The following is a 19410-nucleotide window of genomic DNA, read 5'->3' on the forward strand; positions in this document are numbered from 1 at the left end:
TGTAAGGTGAGAAATAGAGTAACTGTTGGAGATAAAAAAATAAAGGATATTATAATAATATTATAGATGATAAATTTTTTTTATCTATTGAAGATGGTCTAACAAAAATCTGTATTTATAACTGAAGCGAGTACCTCAATACTTGAAGGGTGTGAACGCAAAATATCCCGAAAGTGACCGGACATGGCGTACCAAAGAAGTGGATCGAGAGGGCGCCATCCATTCCACAGAGAGAGAGAGAGAGAGAGGAGGAGGGAGAAGGCAACGGGAAGGGGCAGTGTTGCTGTGTCGGGGCGCGTGGTGGGATTGACGGCAAAGCGCAGCGAGCAGCCTCTCCCCCCTCCCCCCTAGAGAGAGAAGGGGATGGGAGAAATTACGCTTACGCGTCGCCCAGCACGAGCCCACCCCCCTCGCGCTCCTCCTCCCTTCCCTCCTCACCCGCGTCATCCCCCCTTCCATCTTCCTCCCCACCTCGTCACGCCGCACGGGCCCGGCCCAAATATCTTCGCACTCGCCTTCGCCCCTCTCGCCACGAACCCTAACCCTAGCTCCCCACCGGCTCGCCGCCGCCCGCCTCTCAGTCGGCGCTGGTGGGTTGGGCGCGTCGTCGGTCCGCCCCCTCCGAGGTAAAGCCGTCCCCCGTCCCTGGTTGTGTGTCCGGTCGCTCTAGGGTTTGTGCTCGCCCCGGCGGCGGCGGTCGTGGGTTCGCGTGCTGGGGTGGAGTTCGCCTGTGCTGCGGGTCCTTTGCGCTGTTTGATTTCTCCTCGTCTGGGGTTTTCGGAGCTTCGAGGGTTTTGGGTGGAGGGGTTTGATTCTTCGCTGTGCTCTCGCCTCTCGGCCTCTCTTGGTGGTCCGAGGTGCTTCTATTTGAGTTTCTGCAATTTCTCTCGGTTTATGCTCTCTCTTTCATGGTTGTTGGTTTTCGAGTATGCAGTGTTTTGGTTCACTCGTGCAGGATTCGATTATCTACAGCTGTTCTGATTCGATGATGCTTCTGTTTGGCAGTAGCGGCCTGTTTTCATACTACAGTAGTTGACATGCTGCATTCTAATACAAGCAGGTAGCGCAGATAGCTAGCGCAAAGGAAATTTCTTCTGGATATAAGTGTGTGCTGTAATGGAGGGGCGCGGGAACCCTCCACTTAACGCCACTGAAGCAGTAATGAAGAGGCCAAGGAGTGTTGCATCGAGGAAGCCGAGGCCCACCGAGCAGCTCGCGTCCGAGTACAATGGCATCCTGTGTGCGCAGTCGCGGAGCACTTCCCATGATGATGAGCCTGGCATTGAAGTCAGTGGGCATCGGAGGAAGGAGCTATACCTCAATAGCCCTGAGATGAAGGGCTCCACGCCTCACAGGAGTGACGTGTCCAAGAAAGTAAGGAGAGAGGATAGAGCTGGAGGAGATTACGATGGCCATAATCGGAGCAGCAAGTCGAAGGATGGTGCCAAGCGTGGTAGTGATGGTGTTCTTGCACTGGAATGCACAAGAGACTCTGGATCCCCTGATAACCCGCAGTTGGTCCCGAGAGATGCCAATGTGCCAGGTGAACATAAGTTGAGAAAAGTAAAGCTCAAAGTTGGCGGCATTACTCGAACCATACATACGAAAACCATCCAAGAAGTGGCTGACGGTGGCACTCCTGTGACATCAGATGGTTCTTTTCACCGGCATAAGCAAAAGGTTTGTTCTATGCACTTTCTGGACATGTATGTATGAAATCATGATGCACTTTCATATCTTTAATGCTCACCTGATTTTGTCCAGTATTTCATTTACTTCACTATTCTGACTGAAGTGGCATCTTCGTATGTTCTTAGATAGTTAGTTTTAGTAGCAGCTTTCACCCCTCAGTTAGTACTTGGAATATCATTTTGGGAGAAAAATGAGTAAATACATATGGCACCAAAAGTTTCCAGGTTTTGATATATGCGATGAAAGTTTGCTGGTTCTGGCTTGGTTTAATGGCATTAAAGTTTGCCAAACTTCTTCAATATACAAATCCATTCAATTCCTTTTTCCTTCTGTCAACAACTGTGCACAGCCCCGCCCCTTCTATAATCGACACTGCCCCCATTTATACAGCAAGTCCTCATCCCTCTTCCGTATTGCAAAACCTAGATCCTTCCTCTCGCCAGCTGTGGCTTGTTCCATCTCCAGTCCTGTGGCAGTTAAATCCACACACTGGGTTCTTGCTGGCCTCCTTCCTGGGCTCGCTTGCTCGACCACCGCGGTCCCTGGCCTGCTGCGGACACCACCAGGAGACTGCACACAGCCCCGCCCCTTCTATAATCAACACTGTCCCCACTGATACAACAAGTCCTCGTTCCTCTTCCGTATTGTAAAACCTAGATCCTTCCTCTCCCTTGCTGCGGCTTGTTCCATCTCCGGTCCTGTGGCGGTTAAAACCACACGCTGGGTTCTTGCTGGCCTCCCTCCTGGGCTCGCTTGCTAGACCGCCGTGGACCCTGGCCTGCTGCGGACACCAGGAGAGATGCCACGGAGCTCGTCAAGCAGGGGTTCAAGAGGGGGTCGGGGAAGGAACCAGAGCAGGGGCAGATCTAAGAGAAATGTGGGCAGGGACAACCCGGTATTCCCCGTTCATTACTCTTTTTAGCCTCGAAGATTGGTCTCCGCTAACAATCTATGGCGATTGGTATATTGACGATTGGAAACTTTTGGTGGTCAGATCTTGCCGACACAGCTATAACCAGATAACTCATGTTTTTTTCAGATGTTGGTTATCTTCGCCCAGTATATCTTGTATGCTACAGTTCATGAGATTTTGATTTTGTTTTGGTTCCACTCTCTTGTCCATGGCTTTACAATGTTGTGTTATGGTTCATCTTAAGTATCTTGTTGACTTAAATGGTAATTGTGAGTCGTCATACTTGTCATACTTATTTTCTGTCAGTAATTGAAGATACATTATTTCAGTGGTTTTGTATTTGATCTTTTTTCATTCCACTTGTATTCATTAGTCGCTACCTTCTTTTTTTCTTTAGGATTCTGGTGGGCCCACAAACAAAGAAACCAATGGTAATCGTATCGAAGGAAAACATGGAGATAGGCATGATATTTCACCATCTTCTGACCTTGTCCGCAAGAGCAAAAGGGTTCCTAAGAAGAGAACTCTTGATGGCGATTCTGATGATGAAGATGGGGAATTACGTTATCTTGAAAAACTAAGAGGGGCTAAAGTTGCACCAGAGTATCCTATAACCACTGGTCATGTAGCCTATGATGATTCTCTTGACGATGGTCTCAAGATAAAGAAGCTATCTAAAGTTTCTAAAAATAAGAGCACCCCATATGAAGTGGATGAGGACTTTAGAGTGTCACGATCTAGCAGGGATGGCAGGAAGAAGTTGAAATTAGGGGATAGCAATGAGTTTATTGAAGAGGAGGAACCTGAGATGGATGAAAATAATAGTTTTAAGGAAGTTGATTCGCCTTCAGATGTGAAGATTGAAACTCCTGGTCTTACAACAAGACAACGAGCTCTTCAAGGCAGGGGTGGCAATGGTGAATGCCTGATTGAATTTCCTGATGGCTTACCACCCGCTTCATCAAGAAGTAACTTCTTAGCTTATATTTCTGACTTTTGTTGATACTTACAGTTCTGCCTCAGATATGATCCTAAATGCGGTTGTTATTTATGTTACAGAGCATAAAGAGAAGCTCTCAGAAGTGGAGATACAAGCAAAAAAAGCAGAAGCCGCTCAGAGGCGTAAGATGCAAGTTGAGAAGGCAGAGAAGGAACAACAGGTTTTCTTCTGTGCTTTTAGTTCATAGCTTCATATGGTATTTTAGTTGGGCAGCCCTATTTTACTAACTCAAATTGCACAGGCTGAAGCAATGAGGAAAATACTGGGTATTGATTCTGAGAAGAAAAAGGAAGAGAAGAAACAAAAAGAACGGGAAGAGAAGGTACATATTCCTGAAGTATAACAGTAGCTATATTTCCCTATATGCTGCAATAAATTCATCTTTCCCGTTGCCTCTTTTTCAGGAAAAGCAAGCAAGATTAGAAGAGTACAGAAAAAATTGCATCCAAACTGTCATGGGGCCAGAAGGAACTGTGGTTACATTCCCTGAGAGTATGGGGCTTCCAAGCATATTTAACTCCAAGCCTATCAGGTGACATGCAGCGCTATTACTTATTTCTGTGCTTTCGATCATTTCATTTAGAACATCCACAAGTTGATTCACTTTGCTGTCATATTTCTTGCATTTGATTCTCCTTCCTTGATTTCATTTCATCAGCTATCCACCTCCAAGGGAGAAATGCGCAGGGCCATCGTGCACAAGCCCATACAAGTACCGAGACTCCAAGACGAAGCTTCCGCTCTGTAGCCTGAAATGCTACAAGGCTGTTCAGGGAAGTGGTGGGAAGCAAACATGACGTGAATCTACCTGATCTGATGCAAGCGTGACCGTCAGTAGGCTGGTAAACTGTATGTTGACATGGCCAGCTAGCTGGTGTGTTGTTTTTGTGGTTCCTTGCTAGTCTAACAATCAACCTGACAATAAATGGGGTGACTGCCGGTTTCCTTCTGCCTTCTGTGAACGCGTTAGGCGTCTTAATGGTGGTTTTACCTTATGGTCGATGTATCGGACTAGTGAGAAAGGGGAAAGTGTTTGTACAGCAATCTTCTGCTTGTACGGCTTGTTACTCTGATTTGGTCACGAGATCGTTAGCTGTGGCTGTTATTTGGTTGCTGGTGTGTACGCACCGCTTGTGATGCGTGTGGTGACCGACCTGGGCCTGGGCGCGGGGTGTCTCCGGGTTCAAATCGCTTGTAAGCTTGCGATGTTGATACAACACATTGCAAGGGCATGTGGTTTATATTTGTGATCCGGTCGTCGTGGACCACCATGACAAGATAGTGTCTACCATTTGCAATAGTTTAGGTGAATGCCGCCCGATGAATAGGCGATTTTTGGGTCTGTCGCCCATTCTCCCATTCATCTGGTGATAGGGAATCTCACTACGCAATATATGTTCGAAAATCATTTTTTTTTTCATATGAATTCGGATGAAGAATTTTATATGAAAATTATAGTTTTAGATGAGATCTATAACTATTGCTTAAAAATAGCTAGAATGTTTAGATCTGAATGTTCTAACAATTTTTTAAAAATAGATTCAAATGAAAAAATGATTAATTACAAAGTTATCGATCTTACTAAAATATATAGCTTTTTTATAAAAAATCATCTCAATCCGAGTGTACATGAAAAAATTATGGTTTTTAAAGATGTGTTATGCAGTGAAGTAACCTTGTCACCGGATCAATGGACATCTTTTTTTTAAAATAAAAATCGTCTATTCATCGGACAACAAGGAAAATTCGTTCTGTTGTTCCGTTTGGTTGGGTGGCCGGTCGACCACGGCGTGGGCCGGCTCGAATGGACGCTAGGCTTACATGGGCCGTGAGATCAAGTAGGTGGCCAGGCTTTGGACAATATTGTCGGGCTGTCCATTTTGGGGGCTGCGACACTGTGTAAGCCGCACGGTTTGCGCGGTCACAGCCTGACGTACCAAGATGGCCCTTTTTTTAACGGCGTTTTTCTACGGCGTGATCTTCGTTACAGGTCCGAAGGGAGCGGGACTGAGTTTCGAACCCCCGTCGGTTCGGATGGCCCGCTATTCTCGTGAGAGGGAGAAAAGATAGCCCGCGAAATCAAATTTACTGTGGTCAATTGTTGTGGGGATAGTGAACAATTTGTACTCTTGTTGTCTTCTCAGAAGAAGAAAAAAATATATTCGCGTTGAAACCTCGGTGGTTCCAAATTTGAGTGAGCCACGACGCATGGCAAGTCAAATCTCGAATCAAGCGTGGAAAGATAGCGAAAAAGAACACCACAGTTGTGTGTACTCGATGAACTTGTCGCACGTACGGTTACGCTCGATAGCAAGGGAGTAGGAGAGGAGACACCCACCCCTCTATTCCTCCAAAGCAGTCGCGGATCCAACGGACCGGGGCTAGCTCAACCCCCAACCCCCAGCCTTCTACTGGTTGCACCTCCATTAGAAAAGTAGCGGTGGCAGAAAAGGAGTAAGGAAAGAAGAAGAAGGAGATGGTGTGGGAAGGAGAAGAAGGTAAAAGAAAGTCCCCTCTACACTTGGAGGCTGCATCCACCACTGCTCCAAAGCTGTCAACAACCTTCGATGAGTCCACAGGGCGAAAGACGATCTTTCTGTACGTGTACGAGTGTTGACCTCTCATTCATTCTGTCTCTTGACTTCCTAGCTCCACTGCGACTGCAGTCAATACGATAACTAAAAGCGATGCTCACTCTTACTCCCGGTCAAATTTTGAGCTAGCTAGCCTCCTCTCTCCGGGCTCTGGCCATGGCTTCACGCGTGCAAGGCCGGCTTTCGACAGACGCGCGTAAAACTGTAGTACGGAAGTCGTGGCACCTCAGCTGAAAAGAACGGCATCTTTCAGCTCAGCTGCAGCAAGATCACTTCTTCCCTACTGCTCTGAATCAGTGTGCCTTTCCTTCCCTTCCCTTCCCTGTGAATGTCTCAATGCTCCATCGAGGAACGGTCACCATCCGACAGGTGCACGAAACACGAGACGTGGATTGTTTTTTTGCCTTGTTTATAAGACAACTCCAATAGTTAGCTCATAATTTTTTAAAACTAGATGTGTGAAACACGAGACGAGAGAGCTCTAATTATTAGAATATATTTTTAAAAATTTATATGAATTCTGCTGTTCATAATTTTTCATATTAAAAAAAGATGTAAAGTAAACCCGCTTCAGCCTTAGAGCTATCTCTTCAACTAGCTCTAACTGAATCCGGCGGGACAAGTGCCCGTAACTGTACCACATTTCAGCTACTGTGCTGGTACTAGTAGTACTGGAGTACCAGTTACAGCAAACCAAGGCTAAAAAAGTTCAAAGAATACCGCTCTAGTATTCACTCAGCTAAACAATTAGCTTAAGAGTGCCATTGATGTGATGCTCGATTGCTTTCTCTAAGCTAAAGATAGAGTACCTGCTTCATCCTGTTACAGGTTACATATCACGAAGAAGAAGCTCTAGATCGGTAGATCATCTGCCACCAATGCGAGAACGCAAGATTGCCCCGCTCGGGTCGGGTTCCAGCCCCGGCGTGAGCAAGGGTGAAAAGTGAAAACACCCGATCAAGCAAGAAAAAAAGAAGAGAGAGAAAGACCTGTAGATCATCTCGTTGGAAAGTAACTTTTGGAACACGGTTTTTACTGAAAGTATATAATAATAGCATGTACACGTCTCTGTGCTTTTTCAGCGAGCATGCATACATACATACTGAACCACAACCTGGTGAGCCGCACACGATCCGAGGACCTGCTTTGTGGTTTTGGACATCCATTCTTTCACTCACTCATAACGAAGATCCCTTTGCCCCAGTTCTTTACGTTTTTTCACTGCTGCTGGAGACAGGAGACATCCAAACATTGCACAGGTAGGCTCTGATCTCGCTTCTCTTCTTTTCATTCCTCCGTCCATGCATGCATTCCCTGACGACTCACCTCTTTTGCCCCATCTTTTGCCGTCCTCTCATGATCGTCCATCTCCACGGCTAATCATGGCCTCTCAAGCGCGCATGTCAAAAGCCACCATACTTATTGCCTTCCCTTTTCACTTTCATCTCGAGCAAATTACACTACTGATGGCTGGCTGCATTGCTGTCTGCTGTGCATGAAATTTTATTTGTTTTATTTGCCACTCCTTATCATCTTGTTTTGACCATCAGGTGATATTAGAATTTGTGTATCAATTGTATTAATATACTTTTGAGGGGAATATATTATTGTTAAAACGAAACAAACTGTGAAATAATTTTTCAGTGCTGATTATTAGCCGTTGTCCTATATATTAGAAAAGGATCAAGCTCTGAGTAATTTTTTCCCATGCTGTAAGGTTTGCTATTATTCCTCTCGTCATAAATACTTGTCGCTTTTGATTTTTCACAGTCTTCAACATACAACTTTGATCATTATTTTTTATTAGAATACAGTTATAATATCTAATAAAACTATAATATTATGAAATTATTTTTCAAGATAAATCTATATGTGTGATTTTTTATGTTTCTAAATTAAATATATTTTGGAAGCTATTTACGATTAAAGTTTTAAAAATTTGATCAGATCTTGATTAAAGCGACAAGTATTTATGACCGGAGGGAGTATAACCTAGGGCATGGTTGCAAATTTCAGTTTGAAAACTGGGGGCGAGGAGAGGGGTGTATACCGGTACCAACGGTAAGCAGAAATCATGAGAAACATGAGCCAAAATCATTTCAATTTGAAACTGAATATTTCTGCAAGATTTTGAACATGATTATTAAAAAGAATACATGCACCCTTTTTTTTTCCCAAGGGAGTAAGACCCATCACGCATACCCCATGTGCTCTTTGACCTACGCACGCATTATAGCTATGTAGCCCAAAAGTTTAAGAGAAAGTTGTCTTTTCCAAAGAGTATCAACTCAGAGATGGAGAGCATATAGACATAGCTTATCACTTGAAGTTTTGGAAAGCTGGAGCTCTTTTGTGTCGCTGGCTAGAAATTGTAACGTGGAAGGAGAACATGGACAAAAGGAATGGAAGAGAGGCAAGAACAAAGGTACGTAGTAAAGTGGTTAATTGGATGGAGGCTAGGCCGTGATTACTACTGATTAGAGAGAGAAAGCTAGAGGTGAAGGGAGAGAGAGAGAGAGAGAGAGAGAGAGAGAGAGAGAGAGAGAGAGAGAGAGAGAGAGAGAGAGAGCGTTGTACTGAGGTACGGTGGACAGGTTGGGGGGCATGAGCGTCACGTGTGTGGGAGGACCGGCGGTCAATGGAATGGGGCTGCGTACGCTGATGGAAGTGATCGAGCTAGTGAGCCGGCCGGACGTAGCCCATGGGTTGAAGACGTACGTACGAAAGCTTGGGAAAGAAAGAGACGACAGAGCGGCGTTCCGTTGGTTGGTTGGTTGGGGCAAAGGGAATGATTTGCCCGCTGCCCCTCCTTGCTCACACTCCCCACAGCACGCGTGCCCCGGATCCTCTACATCCTTCATCTATCTATCGTCTCTCTCTCTCTAACCACCGCACACACGTACTTCGTTGACACTATTCTCTCTCTCTCTCTCTCTCTCGCGCGCGCTTGCGCTCGTAGATGTGTGAGGGAGAGAGGTGTATGCACAAGCACACAAGGAAGGATGACGAAGAGTCAACTACAGCTTATTAGCTTGTGTTTCTGTCCTGTGTTGTGTGACTAAAAAATACATTCATGGTTCCTCCTACATAAGGATAAGACATAAGCCCTGTGACCTTCACTGTGCATGCATGCCATTTTCACGGATCTGCAACAGCACTGCTGGTACACTCCATGCTACAAGGGTCACATGAAATGAAGGCGTTAGGCGTGCGTGTATAGTATAGGGATCACCAAACTGCAGATCAGAGCAGCAGCACAGGAAGCACGGAGAGAGAGAGAGAGAGAGAGACGTGGCCATGCATTGCATGGTCCCCGGGCCTGTACATGTGGGGGGTTAGCTGAGGGAGGAGCTGAGCCGAGGGTGAGGCCGACCCTCGCCATGGTAGGCCTGGCCGGTACCTGTCTACTCGATCTCCTTCCCCGCACGCTTCCTTTGTACCTACGCGCCCCGCCACGCGCGCCGGCCTCATTACCAATCGGATTCATCCTTTCAACTTCCTTCACATGCATGCTAGCTTGTATGCATCTTCTCCTCTCTGCCTTTTACAACCAAAAGGAGTTTTTGGAACTTGAAAGAGCTAGTAGTTATTTGTTTGGTGGACATCTCATTCTCAAGTACTATGGTCCATTGCAGAGACGGAGTTTCACTGGGGCCAAGGGGGGCTTTGCCCTTGTTCAAGTACATAGTAAAGGTAGCAGTATTTTAGATGATTTTGCTAATTAAGCTTCAAAGTGACCACCTCTACTTTGTTTAGTTCATCTATCATTTAGTGTCGGCCCCTTCTAATTTTAAGTCCAAGCTCCGTCACTGGTCCATTGACAACAATATACTATGTACTAACAACCTAAGTCACTTGTTGCATGTGGAAAAGTGATGTGCGTGCAGTGTGTGTGTGAGTGTGTGTGTGAGAGAGAGAGAGCAAAACATAACTAGCAGTGTCAATCTTTTTTTCCTTCTTCTCTGCGATCTGTTGTCTTTGACAATATTTCTTCTCCAAAAGAAAATTGAATGCAGCTCTCTTGATTCATTTCATGCTTAAAGAAAAAAAAAGTGGCGGGTTATGCACCATTGCCGTTAAATCCCCTTTAGTAATTTTTATGTAACAAACTTGTTTTCGCAACACAGCACAATACAACACAACAATCACAAACTGACCCTAAGACTCGTGCTGATTTGATTGTTGGATCACAAAGACCACATCCTATTAAAGACGATGCAATTCCTTTTATGTCATTGCTAATTGTTTAGTGGAGTGAGTTAGTGACCAATCACTAGCTATACTATGCATATAATCACACTGCCCCCAACTAGTGAGTCAAACTTGCAAGGATTTGACTGAAACTCCAATAATAGTGTTACCACTTACAAGAGTACTTTTTCCCTAAATATCAGCACGAGGATCTCGTTCTAGAATGCTGTAAGTCACATCAATCGTTGGATAGTTGCAACCGGACTAGTGCGACATATATATGGGATCTTAAGATACACGCACTGTAACCAACGTTTTCTGCCCGCTAAAAATAGTCAGAGATGAGGGCGGATTATAGACAGCAACATGTGCTACTACACAAGTCACTCGCAGATAGATCCATCCATGCATACAAGAGAATTATATTTTAAGTTCATTATTTATTCGTTTATTTTTTATAGCTATATGAGTATTATAACATTCACTGTTACGTTGGGAGGTCGGATCAAATCATGAAAACTTCTGCCATGCCCTGAGCCCTGACAGTTAGATGTACTGTCGTACAGACACAAAGCTTTTTTTGCTAGCGAGTAGAATATCTCGATGTAGAAACCTGTGCTCCTGCTGTCCTGAACTGCTCTGAAAAAATTGGAACTATCAACATACTGGTACTATATATGCAGACGCAGCAGCCTTTTGTGCATTTTCTTGTGAGTGCCTGTCCTCATGAGGATCCATACATTCATGAATACCTACTGAACATTGAGACTCCCATGTACAATGTACTTATATGCATCCTCGATTTCATTGCAAGTCACTTGATCCTTTTGTTTTGTCTTGAGGGAATGTAAAACTCAGCCAATTTAGTTTGATTTAATTTTCCACTAAGGTACAATGAAACATGCATGCATATGAGTAATGATCTTTTGCATATTAATTACTTCCCTATGTACACTGATCCTTTAACTTGGGTCAATAGGCAAGCAACGATTTCGTTTCAATTAACTCGGAAGTTTATACTGAATATTATTTTTTGAAGAATGATGGCAAGAGGATTGCCATGTTTTATTAAAAGAAGAGAGAAGTCCATCACAACAAAACTCCACCAGCTAGCACGGGTAGCAACGAACACAAAAGACAACTACGACAACAAGAGCAGCCGTTGAGCTACAAACTACAATAAACTAACCCCTTACATAGGAGACCACTGACACCAAACTCTTTTCCTTTGATCAATATTTGTTTTTGTCAACATGGTCACTGTTTCCGGGTCAAGTAATTGTCCCTGAAAAATACGTCGATTTCTTTCCTTTTAAACGTTCCACCAAAAGTAAAAGACAGCTCCATTGAACTCCCTCCTGCCTTCTTTTGCAATTTTGATATGTGCGTGTTGCCACCATGACTGAACACTATTGTGGTCGGAAAGAGCAGGGAGATCACTCCATCGAAACCAAAGAGATAAGGTGCATCACACATGATTCGTATAGGGACAATTTTTTGCTAGATGTGTGACATACATATTTGCCATGTGACATAGGGAACAAAGCTGTGTGTAGCCAGCCCTTCCTTGCCAAATTTTCAACCGTCAGAATTTTCCCTTACACGAGAAGCCAAACAAACGTTTTGCATTTTGGCTCAGCATAAGCTGTCCAAACAAGCTTCATGTTATAACGCTTGGAAGCTCCGACCAATTGAATATATATTAAATATATATATCTAGTTGAGAATAAAAGGTAACTGATAAAGAAATATAAATAATACAAATATTCCAAGCAATTTTCTATTGCAGTGTATGTCAATCTCAAAACTCGTTATTTTAGAGTGCTTCATCGTCAGTAGGTAAAATTATTTTTACTTCTATAACCAACTTAAGTATAGTTCTAATGCATGGCCTAAACAAGCAGTACAAGCTACTCCAATGGATATGCATGTGACATGTGAAGGAGCAAAATTGCCATTGCAAGCCACAGCAACCAGCTAGTGTGGGAAGAAAGCACGTCACAGCAGTGCTCTTGTTCCAAGTTGAAGTTGCATGCATACAACCTCCTTTTGTCCCCACCAAGTGCCATCCTGGCTTTTGCATGCCTCAGAGAGAGGCAAGCAAGGCCATAGCACAGCACAGTAGCTAGCCTGACATGGAGATCTCCTCCATCTCCAAAAGCAAAGAGGAACGATGCAAGGTTACAGAAGGAAACCAGCAAGAAACAAAAGCTCATCACCTTCCCCCCCTTTCCCCAGACAGACAGTGGCATCATATACAACTCCTCATCCTAGCAAGCTCCATGCATTCATTCATGCACTCATATGTCATGAGAGCTCACTGCATGCCACACTGTGCACTGCACACACAAGCAATCATTGGCTGTTCCTAGCTCCTCCCATCTTCTCCATTCAGACAAGCCCAGATCATTCATTCCAAATTCCAATCACTCACAAGCTAGTCACAAGAGTCGTACTACAAGACATGAAGATAGCTTGAGCTTGCATGCATTTGGTACAAACATTTTGAATGGTGAACAGGACTTATTGGCATGCATGCATGGCTGCATAACATGATCAGAATGCATAAATGGGCATGCTCAGATGTTGCTTGAAATTGGTTGTGAATGGAAAAAACTTGTGATCTTATCAAGCTTCCAATATTGATATATATATTGTGCTTAATCAGCTGGGTAACAAGTCTGCAACACTTTGCCTTCTGCTGCCCGACTCTTGTTATTTTAGGGGTGGGTCTGCAATGGCTTTGGAACAACAATGGTTCAAGCTCAAGCAAACCCTAATAGTAGCATACTAGTATATATTTTTTTTCCTAATGGCATCTCAAGAATAGTCATTCATGTAGAGAGCTAGCAACTCATTAGCACACAAAACCAAACGTGGAGATGGAACTAGTACCATGACATGAACATGCAATTAGCTATTTGAGCTACGGCTGATGATCAGCCAGCCGGCGGCTTGCTAGGCTGCCGCTTGCATGTTCATGTCCGAGACACGTCGCCTCTTCGGCCGGTCGCCGGTGGTGGCTCCCGGCCTCTCCACCAAAGCCCTCAGGGCTTCCTTCAGGAGGTCGCCCCCGTTGCCGTCGGTGGAGCCTGCCGAGTCAGCACGGCCGTACCCATCGTCACCGGTGACACCGCCATCGACGTCTGCGCCGGGGTCGCGCGCCAGGACGAGCACGTTGCGGACGCGGCCTCCGAGGGTGGCCATCTCGGCGCGGAGCGTGCGGAGGCGGAGCGCGCGCAGCGTCTCGATGAGCTCCGGGAGGAGGTCGGAGCGGTCGTCGCAGCAGACCGAGGCCTCGAACACGGCGCCGCCCGAGGCGAGCACCACGATCTCGTCGTGCTCCGTCGGGAACAGGTGTGCCGGCGCAGCCTCGCCGACGCCGGCCACCCGCTGCTTCAGGTCGCGCACCCTCTCCACCGCCTTCGCCAGCAGCGACGCCTTGTCTATCTGCACAAACCAGCCAAACAAACCCCCATCAAGAAACCATCTTCTTTACACAACTAAGCTAGCTCGAACCACAAACCCTAGACGATTACTTAGCCATGCTGATGCATCAATTAATCATGCATATGCAAGGATGTGTAAGTGAATCAACATTAGATTATAAATCTTAGGTAATTCAATTTGGAAACATGGTACTTGGCAAAAGAAGAAGCATATGCTCCAATCAAAATCATGAAGATAAACTATCAAGCCGGCAAAGAAATGAGCCCTAGCCTAGCCTAAGCTAGTGTGATAGGAATGAATAGGAAGGCTCCATTCTACTTTCCCAAACCCAGCTTTAATCACACCATCATCAGCTCATGTACGTACTGGCTATTTGGTTAGACAGCATGCAGCTACTCTGCAAGCTAGATGCATATTCAATTATGCAGAGAAATTATCGAATTAATCCCACGCATGCATGGCCTGTTTTTGCACCAGAAATATAATCAAGGAAAGATTTTTTTTCAGCAAATCAACTGGCAAATTCAAGAAGAGCGTTTATGCCTTGGGGTCGCAGGCGAGGACGCTGCGGAGGCGGTCGAGGTGCGACTTGATGCGCTCGCGCCGGCGCTTCTCGGCCTCGCGGTGGTTGCGCGACGCGGCGAGCGCGCGGTCGTGGGCGGCGGCGGCTGCCGCGGCATCGTCCTCCTCGGAGGCAGCGGCAGCGGCGCCGGATGCCGCGGGCCAGATGGAGCCCATGAAGAAGGGCGGCAGCATCGGCACGACGGCGCCGCCCTCGCCCTGCCGCGCCGTAGCGACGGCGCCGGCCAGCGCGGACACTTCTGCCGGAAACATGCGCGCCTCGCTTGGAGAGCTGCTTCTTGCGAATCCTTCAGGTCCTCGTCAAGTCTCAAATGGCAGACGCGCGAGACGCACTGAGCCTGGCAGCTACTGCGCAGCGGTAGTGGTGGTGCGAGTTGTTGCAGTGTGTTATTCCTAGGACTTGACTGGAAGAGAGAGAATGAAGCAGATTAATGGATGAGGAGAGATGGGATGGGGTGGATGGGTGATGAGCGAGAGCCGGGAGAACGAATAAATAAACAAGCAGATGAGGGAGGCTCTGGGGAGAGAGAGAAAGTGAAGCTGAGTGCTCTAGAGAGAGAATGCGTAGGGCGAGGAGAGAGAGAAAGTGAAGCTGCTGAGTGCTCTAGAGAGTGGTGGCCCGCGTGTTGACCCGTCACGGGGGAGAGAGAACGAGTCCTGGGAGCTAGGGATACCATGCCGAGATCGCATTCCGGCGGTCCAGCAGAGCGGTTGGACGGCCGGGATGGTGCCGACCTGCTGCCAGGTCGCCGTCGGAGGACTCTGACCCGGTGGTGGTGGTGTTGGATGGATCGGGATTGTTTTGCTGTTGACTCCTGCTGCACTTGCATTTGCAACTTTTGGGAATGTTTGCTCCTCTCCTCTGCCTTTTTTGTTGCACTCCACCTAATTTGGGTGGCCAATTAAATTAAATCGATGTAAAAAGCTATAGAACTAATAGAAGAGTCTACGTTTGTGCTATATACTTGGTTAGCAAATTACTTTTATTACTTGGAACACAGGAACTGAATTGTCTGATGCGGAATTTTGTATTACAAACATCATTTTTTTAGAAACATCGGTATAACTCACATTCGCACGTACTCACACAACATCTGTTAAAAATTGTAGATACGAAACTTAAGAATTAACAAAGTTACTATAGACACCTCATTAAATTTCACATCGGTGAAATACACAATGAGAAAACCTAAAGTTTGATACCAGATAGGCAGGAAATAAAACACCTCCACTAACCACCTATGCATAGTCTTGGTTCTCATATTCCAAACAGATCTTGAATATATATGGGATGAAGAGATGCAAATTACAGGGCTTTGGTCTTCGATCTCCCGAAATCCATATAAGAACTTTTCAGGTGAAGTTTTCAGCTGTATAGATTGATCTGCGAATGGTCAAAGCCACTACATTGTCCAACATGAGAAATCTGTTTTTCTTTGAGCATAAAGGAGAAAGTAGGAAACATTTTTCTCTGGAATATTTGAAATTGCAGTACTCTATATTCAAGGCAATGTGCATAGGTTGATGACAATGCTGTGGTCGAGCAGTTTATCTTTTATTTACCGACAAATGACACAGATCCATGCAAACGAAACTATGTACTTTTGAGTAAGGAGCTCAGCTCAGGAACCAGTTTTGAGTAAGTGCTAATAACTTTTGATGGGAAACCATTCCATGCTGAAAAGAAGGCTCATGATGATGGCATGTTCCCTTTTTATGTTCCCATAACAAGCCAAACCCACAAACACAGGCAAAAAAAATCTGGAAAAGAAGATATCTTAACACGAGGAGGCTGAAAAGATCTGAATGGCCATAGAATTTGGTAACTAGGTGAATTGGTACCATAGAATTCCGTAGCCGAATTATTGCATTATTTTATATTCATACAATTGCTGATATTGTGTAAGAGAGCAGAAAACAACACATTCCCTTGTAACAGATGGGAAAACAAAAGAAAAGAGAACAGAAGAAAAAGAAAGAACGACACAGGTCTCTGAACTAAATGCAGAGATGGAACAATGGAAAACTACAAGGAAAATTTAGAATGAAACTGTTGCTATATAGTATTGATTATACTAGTAAATTACTATCATGCCCTGAGGTGAGAGTAATAATTGTACAAGAGACAAGTGCTCTACTTGGTAACCTGTGCAATTATGTTGCTCAATGAGCTTGCCTCCTCCTTTGCGACTTCCACCAAAGAGTCCTGCAAAAATACCAGCTTATTCCACGATGCCATGATAGATCATCAGCCCAATCCTTAGCAGCACTCAGTAGTGCTTTCATATGAGTACATGGCTGTGTTGGCTTATCCTTTTCATTGTACTGCCAAGAAACTCACGCGGTTTAATTGAAATAAGGACTATCATACGCATTTTCTAAGGTTTGTTTCTTGCCAGTTCACTAAACTCAACAAAAGTTGACACTGTAGAGCACTTAGCACAAAATAAATAAATAAATAAAATCAGGGTAATATGTGCAGTTACAAATCCTCGCTGTTTTGGCTTGCTTGTAAATATCATTCCAGTTGATTAACTACTTGATACTCAATTCCCTCGCGTATCCAAGATAATAAGCTACCTGCGTAGTGACTAGACGTTGTACCGCTTTCTTGTTCGATTCTTGAAGTTCACCAGCAATTAAAATCTCATCCAATATAAAGTACGCCTGAAAATCCATAAAAAAAGGTCGAAATGTCTTGTTATTGTAGCAAATATGATCGGCAGAAGTAGGCATTTTTTAACATCTCAAACTTGCACCTTATGGAAATTGAATATCAAGTCAAGTTCACAGACCTGCAAATGACACAGACACCAGCCATAAGGAAAATGAGTCTTCCCATTCATAAAGAAAAAGCAAAATGAGTCCAAGAACTGGGAAAGTAAGCAAGTGTCGTGGGAGATCTTACGTAGCCAAAATACCGGTCCAATATCTCAACAAAGTGATGGATAATTTGAAGAGTTTCCAGTTCGTATCAGCGGGATCAATACACATGCAGAAGAAAAGGTTTGCGTACCTGCAGATGGCGCATTGTTGACAAGAACATATTATTCAGCAATATCGCAATGATTCATTTCAGATAGATAAAACTTGCAGGTGCTTTAGCTTTCACTGCTTTCTAACAATCAAAAATAGCATTTCATAATTAGCATTCTGTAGAGCTCCCCACCTCTTATACACAACTATGTACCCTTGCCAATCAACAAAGTTGCACAGCTTCGGGCCTCTTGAAAGGATGAGCGTACGTACTTCCTTGATAACCTTTTCAATGAAAGCAAGTGAAATATGTGGTCGAGTCTTTCGTTTTACACCACCGGGTGCATGCAAAAATGTTTCAAAAGGGTCCATCCAAGACAACGATCAACTGCAGGTAAAAAAACCTGGTGACGTACTCATACTCATACCTTGGATCTCCGCTTCTGTGGATATGGAGTGTACCATTTTGCCAGCCTCACCTTCCCCTGCCTGCTGATGAGAGGCACAAAATGTATCTGACAACAAAGTAAAAATGTTATGTTGCTACATGGAATTCTCTTGTCTTCAGTATGGAAGTGACAGATAAACAAGGAAATTAAGCTGACAGACACACTCATGTTCTAACATATATTTTCTACGGTCTCCAATTCAGAAAACCGTGCCATTTCCCTCCCATTATGCCCGAATTGAACTTCCCAATCTCCAGTTTGCAAGCAGGCACATGCCCGGATCAAGCTGTCATGCCAACCCGCCGCGTGAGCTCGAGCGCGCGGCTGCTCGCTCCGCTCGGACGCGGCGAACCGCGCGCGCGTCTCCGCCTTCCGGTCCTTGCTGCGGGTGAGATGTGTGTGGAGCTGGTTGATGTCAGGGCTTGAGCGGGAGATGGGTGGCACAGGGCCTCCAGATTCCGGCGGGGAGGACGGCGGCGGCGGAAGGGCGCGAGAAGGAGCCGGCCGTCCAAAACCTCCGCCAGTTTTACGCGCCGCCCATGGCTTTAGCTCCTCCGGAGATGCTCCAGCGGCAAGCGCCGGCGCGTCGAGAGCGCGTGCGCGGTGCCCAGAGATGGGGAGGGAGCATAGCAGCCACCTACCGCGACCGCCGCTGCAAGCTGCCGCGGTCCGAGGTGATACGAAGAATCGCTCGACCGCGGTACGGATCAAGCCGCCATGTCCAGCCTCCCCACGCTGGCTGCGCGTGACCTCAAGCGCGCGCGGCGGGGCTGCACGGCCGGCTCCACTCCTCGTTGCCCCGCGCGTCCCACTCTGAATTAGTTCGGCCCTAGCTCCTCTCTGAATCTGTTCTGGAATACGCGCTCGAAAATTAATCCAGCAATAGGTTACAGATCTCGAGCAACCTTTCCGGGACGATCAAGAAACCATTGACGAAACCGTCCGAGGAAAATCATTCCTGGATGGACGGAATTAATCCTCAAGAAGGCACGCACGAAAAGAACATCAAATACAAAGATGAAATGCATGCGTTTATAACAGGATTGGGGCGGTGGATCACCATGATTCGCGGTGGCGTCGGTCGGTTGGACTCTTATCTTTCTCCGAGGAAGATTTAACGCTAGTTTTGAGGAGTCGTCGATGGTGATCGCCACCCCGGCAAGAGACGGTCGCCCGCGAAACGTGAGGGGTTGAGGCCTTCACGAGCGGTTTAATTTCTTCATCACGAAAATTCCACTACTATATGCGCATATATAGTTTACGGATTTCCTATGTTTTAATGGACTGAAATTATAGTTTCGTTTCGTTTGACGTACTGTCTATCCAATCGTTCGATCTGTGTGTGTTTTTTATATGTACTTATTTAGAGATTTTTGTCTGACATGCAACAGAAATGTGTATATCTTTATTATAAAAAAATATTGTTCACTTATAAATTAGTTTTTTTAGCAGTTATTATATTTTCATCCAACGGTTGCTGTTGTCAAATGAAACACTCTTGTTTTCGCTCGATTTAAAATTAGTAACTTACTGTAGTTTATCGTAGCCATTTAATATAAAATA

The 19410-nt window shown here is 45.4% G+C and overlaps 1 protein-coding gene and 1 pseudogene across 2 annotated transcripts; one reads left to right on the forward strand and one right to left on the reverse strand.

Moving 5' to 3' along the window:
- The first annotated feature begins 236 nt into the window (after nucleotides 1–236).
- Nucleotides 237–4846, forward strand: LOC133915174 (uncharacterized). Of its 2 annotated transcripts, none has more exons than XM_062358234.1 (7): nucleotides 237–626; nucleotides 1058–1680; nucleotides 3003–3573; nucleotides 3665–3765; nucleotides 3847–3927; nucleotides 4010–4137; nucleotides 4264–4846. In XM_062358234.1, exons 2-7 carry the CDS (start codon nucleotides 1117–1119, stop codon nucleotides 4400–4402), a joined length of 1584 nt encoding a protein of 527 aa, XP_062214218.1. In that variant the 5' UTR covers nucleotides 237–626; nucleotides 1058–1116; the 3' UTR covers nucleotides 4403–4846. The 2 variants fall into 2 exon arrangements, with proteins under 2 accessions (XP_062214218.1, XP_062214217.1); XM_062358233.1 differs by having other exon boundaries at nucleotides 1061–1680.
- Nucleotides 4847–13017: 8171 nt separating this feature from the next.
- Nucleotides 13018–19059, reverse strand: LOC133915175 (AP-1 complex subunit sigma-1-like; annotated as a pseudogene).
- Nucleotides 19060–19410: the final 351 nt, after the last annotated feature.

The sequence above is a fragment of the Phragmites australis genome, chromosome 4, assembly GCF_958298935.1.
Source record: "Phragmites australis chromosome 4, lpPhrAust1.1, whole genome shotgun sequence".
NCBI lineage: Eukaryota > Viridiplantae > Streptophyta > Magnoliopsida > Poales > Poaceae > Phragmites > Phragmites australis.